Here is a 7,711-nt window from a genome sequence, read left to right as displayed (position 1 = left end):
CGCTTGGTTTAAGTGATTGACGTACTGGTTGGAATGGCAGTTTCATATGTTCTTGAATGATTGAAGAGGATGTACCTGAAGCCTGAATTTATACAAACACCACTTGCAAAGATTAATTCAACAACGGTGAGAAAAAAAATTGCTGCAGGGTGTCCCCCTTGTTTATTTTTTTAAGGTGTTCCCTCCTGCGGAAAATGTATTACCGTGCATATTGCTAATGTTGCACAATAATAAAGAATATTTCATTACCAAAGGTCGGGAATTCATCTTGATTATGCTATTCAACAGGCATCCACTGAGTTAATGCGCACGGAGACGGACATGCAATTACTTAAAACGGGTCGAAATAGATTTAAGTTCATATTCAAATTTGCAATCGACATATCCACTCTGTCTTTTCCTCTCTTAATTGCTGTCAGTCAAACACACCCTAGCTACACCCACAGGTACACTCCAACACAGCTGCCTATAGCTAATACTGTACTGCATGTGATAATCATGATCTTTGTTTACAATCTTTGTCATCAAGGAGTATATAGTACATCAGCAAGCCATTACACTTCATCACACACCCACACAGGCTCCCACAGATTGATGATAGCTTCTTCCGATTGTCAGTGTGCAAGAGGTCAGTTAAGGATTCCAGTTTCCATGTGTTGGACAGTCCCGGAACCTCCCTGCATGTCGACCTTTAAAAAATAAAAACAAAAAACAACAAATCTGAGATAACCACAGGTCTTCATCAAATGGATGGAGTCTTAAAACTGAGGTAAATTTACAGAGGTTATGAACAGACAATCTTGAAAAACAAGGTCTGAGGGTTAAAATGAGGGTTGTGTCAAACAATTAATGTGCTTCTGATTTGTTTTTGGTTATTAATTTTCTTTTGATAGAATAGTACATCACCTCAGCATGCCTTTGTATCCACCATTGAAGAGGCACCGAATCGAAACTAATTTAAGAGCCAGTTAGATGTAAATAGCATGCAATGACAATGTCACCAAATTGCAGAGACATCCAGAACATAACTTTAGAAAGCGTACCCAAACCAAAAAGCTCTGAGAACAAGATGAGACACATTATAGGCTTCAAGGCCTGCTTCAAGTCAGAGTTAACAAAACACAACACACTCAAATGAAAGACATTTTGATCTGCTTCAAATTAGAAGGGCAAAAGAAGAAAGTGTGAATGTTTGACAGTTTGTTAAAGACGTGTTTTCTTTTGTGTTTGAGTAAAAAGACGTGCTGTTATGTTAAAGAAAAGATAACTCTCGTTGCAACTTTCACTATTTCCGGAGGTCTATAAATGTGCACACCTTCCCTTGCAGCTGCACGTACAATTTAGCAAGAGACTTGTGAGCCTTCTACCGGTAATATCACACATATCAGTTGACTACATATTTGACCTTTAACATCAACCATAGGAAGTACATAGCAAGGAAATAAGCATTATTCATTGACATAGTAAGATTCGTCCAGAGATTGTCTGAGACTTCGATATATATATATTATTATATAGCAGTGATGTTCCTAGGACTGGAGGGCAACAGGACAAAATGTCCTGAATCAAAAAACTAATAGGACATCATGTCCTGACTACAAAAAAAACAATAGGACATTCAGATCAAGCGAACCAATCATGGCACCTAACCTTTTTAGATGACTCAGAATATATATGAATAAAGGCAAATAAAAAGTGAACAGTTCCAAATTTATTTTATTATTTTAAATGCAACAGTGTTCAGTAGGGTTACTTTCACACACACAGACTCATGCTTCAGAATGTCATAAGTGATCTTTCACACACACACACACACACACACACACACACACACACACACACACACTATGCTTCAGAATTAATGTCATAAGTGACAAGTGATCTTTCACACACTTCAGAATGTCACACGTGATCATTTTCAGTGAGCTTGAACAGCTTTCTATCCTTCTTTAACTTCCATGGCGGGGTAAAAACGGTCTGCAACTTGACTGTCCGTGTCGTCCTTTTTTTAACAAAGCCACTAAAAAGTGTCTGCCCTTTTCCCACGCAAACCTTTTTCTTCGGCGGCATCTTTGCAGAAATGTGGCGGCGGAAGTGTGTCGCTGTCAAAAGTAGCGAGAGTTGTGGCTCTTGTAATATTGTTCGGTCGAGAGTTGCGTCCCTTGTGTTATTGTTCGACCGAGAGTGAAAATTGAAGTTCAAGTAGGCCCCGATTCGAACTCGTTTTAACGGGGTTTGATACTTCAGTTTGTACAGATTCTTCTTGCAGTGACCGCTCTAGACGTAATACTATCGGACAATGACCGCTGACTTCGCGATCGGATCGGACATTTGACGGGACAGAGGTGTTTGCAATCGGTCATTTTACAACCTAAATCGGTCTATGACCGATGACCGACGCCTCGGAACATCACTGATATAGCCTACTTCGTTGCGAATGCGATGATAACCCAAAAAGGTTCCTGCAATGTATCGATCCTGATCCTGGTCTGTATCAGTGTATACCCGTAGCCATGCATTGTAGGAGGACTTGTAGTGGTAGTGAATGAATGATCTTGAAATCTTGCTACACTCTGTTATACTTATAGTGCTGTTCGTCTTGAATAAATCGGTGAGGGTTGTAGGCTAGACAATACAATAAACTAAGAAAGACTTCAACACAAGCACCAACACAACATTGCGTATACTTGGTCACTGATTTTCTTAACACCTTTTGTAACCATGATTCTTGAGTGTGTGTGTGTGTGTGTGTGTGTGTGTGTGTGTGTGTGTGTGTGTGTGTGTGTGTGTGTGTGTTTGTTCAAAGCTGACCAAGCAAAGCATATTGTACACAATGTTGCAAGCCTTACAAGTCACTAAGCATGTTTTTTAAGCCTTAATGCATTCAGTGATTTGCCTATTCACGTCTCTCAATGGATGTGACTTGTCACAAGCCAGGTGTACAAGTCAAAACATAGCCATTTACAACTTACACTTTCAAAGCTCATTGTTTAAGCTCCTCTCTAAGGTTTAAGCTCCTCTCTAAAGACAATATCATTTATTGTCAGAAATGCTGATGCATGCACCTTTGCCCTTCAAGCCTTCTCAAGACACTGGTTTAAGTAGGTAAACGGGAGAGGGGAATTCAGAATACAGTGTACATCATTTTGATTTTACTGCTGGGGACCAATAAATGGGATGGTGGATGGGGAGGGTACAAGATAGGTGTTTGGATGCATATTGTGACATTTTCAAGAATCCTTGCCGTCTCATTGAATACTGTCATTGCATCTTAATTGTGCTTTTTTGTTTGAAAATCCATTGGCAGATTGCGCAACCAACGCCAGTGATGGAAAATTACACCAGAGGAGAAACAGAAGAAGTGGAAGATGTCTACCCTTTTGATGTGGATGATGCAGTTCAAATGCGCATTACTCAGGGAAGCAAGATTCGGAATGTGATGGGCTTTGCAATGAAAAAGATGGCAGAGAAAGAGACTCGGCAGATCACTTGGAATGGATGTGGGTCTTCTGTTACAAAAACCATCACCTGTGCTGAAATTATGAAACGTAAATTAAAAGTAAGTCTTTGGATTGTCTTAAAAAGAGGTGATAATACTCAGGAAAAGATGTGAGATTTAGTTAGTCTGCTAAACTTTTAATTTAACAAAGCAGTGTACTGTCAAAGTTAGATGATCTCCCAGTCTCTGAAGTGAATCAAACCAAACTGGCACACACACTCACGCATACATGTACACACACTTCAAAAAGGGAAAAATACAACTAGAAGTATATATATACCTCTGACTTTCTCAGGTTTTTATACTCATCAAATGTCTAAAAGTTATGAGAACTTACAGGTATGTATATATTACTATTACTATTAGCCTCCTTATAAACATGGCATTATGTTTGTGTCTTTATTTATTTCTTTTCTTTTTCTGTGCAGGTGTTGCATCAGATAACAAAAGTCAGATTTAAAAGGTAGTAAAGTGTGTTTGTTTTGTGTTATATACGTACATACAAATAAAACATTAACATCTATGGTCTAAGATGCATTGTTTAAAATTTACAACACTTTGAAGAGAATACCAAAGGTACCCTCAAAGGCAATTTTAATGACACACGGTAAAAAGTAAGGAAAAAATGGAAAGGTTCTCAAATAAATTGCCAAATACATATATTATATATATTTATGTGGACTAATTGAAATTAAACTGCTGCAGCGTCACCTGTTTACAGTAGTACCTGTGTTAAGAGATGCAAGAGCTGAAAATGAATACTTTAGGTTGTCAAAAAGAGGAAGTTTGATAACGAGGTAAATTCAATTACCCTTTGAAGATAAAGTGTGAGAAATTGAAGTAGAAGTGGGGACAATCCTAAAATAGAGGGTCTCAAGACACATTTCACTGTTAGGACAAGTGGGAAGATATTGAACTTGAAGATTCACTTCATTCTTAAATATTCTTTTCCAAATCTTTTAAGTGTCAGAATTATTTACATGAAAAAACTCTCTTTTATTCCAGGACTGTAGAACATTGGAGTCCACACGTTGAAGGGTTGGAACCGTAAGTGTACATAATGTGTGTGTGTGGGACTGAGAAAAAAAGAGAGAGAATATGAGTTTCATCTGACAGTGACACTAACTTGAAAGCTAAGCACAAGGGCCGGCGGTGACATACAAGAGTCGAGGTTACAGACTTTAGTCCAGGATGAACTGTACCCTCAGTGCAGTTTACTGCAGACTAAAGTCTCTAAACTTGACTCCTGCATACTGGCCCAGAGTTTTCTTTGTACATTATTTTTATGTGGGCTTATTTTGTTTTGGTTTTGGAAGATTTTAATAACAAGTATGCTCATCTTTAAAAGATACAAGCATGGGTGGGTTTTTATCTTTGTAGGTGCAGGATCCATTACCTGCTATTCAGACTTGGTCGTGTGACAGACGTTTTTTTCCACACGAGATTACGGTAAGGCTGAGTTAGACATCAACGAATTGAGTGTGGAAGAAAACTCTGTCACACGACATTGTCTCACAGCATCAACAGAGGAGAGAACAAACAAGTTTTGAGTACTCACGCTTTGACAGGCTAGCTAACCCAACAGCCATGATTGTAGAGAGATCTACTTTCACGGAAGTGACCGAACAACTATGAATGACGTCTCGGTATGTGTGAATGATATCACAGTCACAGTCTGTATTTTTTTAAGCATCGCATTCTTTATGACATCTTTTTGTGTCTGCATGCGCGAAGTGTTTGTTCTTTTCAGAATTTTTGTCTTCTATGTTCAGAACTCTTTCCTTCCTAATTCAAACTGACAGGCCCCATGAGCGAGCCGATTTCCAATGGCAGCTAAACTCGCGTATAAAAACAGTACTGTCGGGTGGGATGTCGTTTGTAGTATTCTCGGTGTTGTTGAAATTTTGAAGAGAAGAAACGATAAAAGCTGGAGAAATGAAAGCCGCTTTTCGGGGGACGATTGCAAGTTTGACTCCGTTCTTCCCATGCTTTAAAGTGTGTAACATACAATCTCGCACACATTTGCTTTAGTAGTGGCAAAGAAGGAAAGCGTGTGACATTTCCTCGTTGATCTCAAGGGGTCATCTTATCCTGGGATGTGCTGCTGATTTGAAGCATAATGTGTACTCTGACATAATACCTGCGTTTTGATCCACATGACTTTGAAAAGTGTTCATGACTTGCGAAACGGCTCATCTGTTACAGGTTGAAGGTGAATCGTGACGTTCCAGCCATATCCATCTTATTGTCCAAAGACCCATTGGATTCCAGTGAACCAGGGTGAGTAGTAAGTTTTTGTAACACCTTTTTTTATTTATTTTTTTACATTTCCCAGTCCAACAACAACCTAAACCGCCCCCCCCCCCCCCCCCCCCCCCAAAAAAAAAAGTTCCAGCCAATTAAAAAGCCCCATGCACCTGGGGGGGGGGGGGGGGGGAATTACTGACCTACTGGCCGTAATTATTTTGTTTTTTTAGGACTGGTAGCAAGGTATGGAAGTTAATTTAAAAAAAACTTCTTTTTTGTGTAAACATTTCTGTGTGTACTCATGCGTGTGAGTGCATGCCTGTATATATATACACATACGAAGCCACGTATATATGTACAGTTTCGTTTTGCATGACTTCAAGCATTGTCATTTCTCCAAATGGATTATGAAATGAGTTGAATTTGCTCTACTTGTAGGTACCAACCGCCTGGAAACTTTGCAGCGTTTTGGCAAGACAAAACCAAATCTGACAAGCAGGGCACAAGACGGCCAAGGTCCTCCAAGAAGCCTGGTGCTCCAATGGATCAGGCAGACCAGCGACACAGGCGGCCCAAAAGGAACAAGAAGCCACAGGGAGCATCAAATGCCGATCAGAATAAAAGGGAAGAAACTCCGTCAACTGCAATGGACACTGCTTCCAAAGAAAGCTGATGCTGTGTGCTGTGCTTTCAGAGTTGTGGTAAAGAAAGAGTGAGCAGTTGTGTGTGTGGTGTGAGTGTGCGCTTGTAAGTGGATATGTGTATGCATGAATACTTGCTTACATGAGTGACTTGTAAACAATGTACTGTGCACAGAATTCAATCATGAGGCAACCTTTTGGATATTCTTCGTGAATTAATGTTTGTGTGTGTGTGTGTGTGTGTGTGTGCGCGCGTGTGTGTGTGTGTTTGAGTACGGTTCATATGACAGAAAAATCTCCTGTAGATAAATGAAAAGAGAGGGTTAAGTTTGTCTTGGCGCAGACAGGCCTGCCCCACCAACCTTTCATGAAATAGGTTGACCTACTCCAATTATCTCCCTTGGACCAGCACCATGAGCGTTCCGTGTCCTTGTGGCTCATTTACGACAATTTGTCTCTTCCGCCCCGTTTTTATTCTGCCAGGTACCATACAGTACAAACATTTATTTTTTTTAAATTGCTGTAGCTATTGTTTGTATTCACAAGCACATGAATAAATTGTTGGATTTAACCTTTTTTTGTTTTTAACTATTTTTCTTGTTTTTGTACAAGTTCTGGATAGTGACAACAGCAGGAGCCGCCACAACCCAACATCTAGGTGCTGATCGATTTTTTGTCATGACAAATAGACATATGTGATTGTTGTACATGTAACAGCAAATTATTAAAAGGGAAACAAAGACATGTTCCATTGCAAAATTATTGATACAGACTGTGAGACAATGAATGCACTTTTATACTCTGTGCTCGTATATGATACATTAGTGTTAAAATATGAAACCAAGAGTAATGCAATAGATGTAGACATAAAATGTGTGCATGTGTGTCTGTCAATGTGTGAGAGGGAAGAGGGAGTGCTTTAAAGAACGAGAGTCCTGATGGTGATACCGTCAGTGACATTTTGCAGTAAATCTGTTTCCTTGATGCATGGTACTTTGTAGACATGTTCATGTTTATGATATATACTAATACAGAAAAATTCTTTTTATTTCATAACCCTTCCACTTACTTAATAACTCATCTTCTTCTTCTTCTTCTTCTTCTTCTTCAGCGTTCCAGAATTGTCTGGTTACGTGTGAGCTCGTTTGCCCATTTGGGTTCCCCACGCTATACTCTGAGAGCATAGTCAGCTCACTCCGCTTTTGTTGAGTAGGCATGCTGGGTATTTTCGTGTTTCCATAACCCACCGAACTCGGACATGGATTACAGGATCTTTTCCGTGCGCACTAGGTTTTGTGCTTGCGTGTACACACGAAGGACTGGG

At 39.6% G+C, this 7,711-nt stretch overlaps 1 protein-coding gene across 1 annotated transcript; it reads left to right on the top strand.

The window, feature by feature from the left end:
- Nucleotides 1–1,288: 1,288 nt before the first annotated feature.
- LOC138982557 (ribonuclease P protein subunit p25-like protein) lies at nucleotides 1,289–6,963 on the top strand. Its single transcript, XM_070355875.1, has 6 exons — nucleotides 1,289–1,369; nucleotides 3,308–3,559; nucleotides 3,928–3,962; nucleotides 4,505–4,546; nucleotides 5,705–5,779; nucleotides 6,185–6,963. The coding sequence occupies exons 2-6, from the start codon at nucleotides 3,329–3,331 to the stop codon at nucleotides 6,417–6,419; spliced, it is 618 nt and encodes a 205-aa protein (XP_070211976.1). The 5' UTR covers nucleotides 1,289–1,369; nucleotides 3,308–3,328; the 3' UTR covers nucleotides 6,420–6,963.
- The last annotated feature ends 748 nt before the right edge of the window (nucleotides 6,964–7,711 follow it).

This window comes from Littorina saxatilis, linkage group LG12, assembly GCF_037325665.1.
Source record: "Littorina saxatilis isolate snail1 linkage group LG12, US_GU_Lsax_2.0, whole genome shotgun sequence".
NCBI classification, from domain to species: domain Eukaryota; kingdom Metazoa; phylum Mollusca; class Gastropoda; order Littorinimorpha; family Littorinidae; genus Littorina; species Littorina saxatilis.
The sequence above is the reverse complement of the archived record's forward strand: the minus strand, read 5'-3'. Positions and strand labels throughout refer to the sequence as shown.

What these genes read in the sequence shown, in the direction of transcription:
- LOC138982557 (XM_070355875.1), top strand. Translation starts at nt 3,329, where the DNA reads ATGGAAAATTACACCAGAGGAGAAACAGAAGAAGTGGAAGATGTCTAC. An exon ending in TTATGAAACGTAAATTAAAA is followed by an intron (nt 3,560 to 3,927) that starts GTAAGTCTTTGG and finishes TTTTCTGTGCAG; the next exon opens with GTGTTGCATCAGATAACAAA. An exon ending in CACGTTGAAGGGTTGGAACC is followed by an intron (nt 4,547 to 5,704) that starts GTAAGTGTACAT and finishes CATCTGTTACAG; the next exon opens with GTTGAAGGTGAATCGTGACG.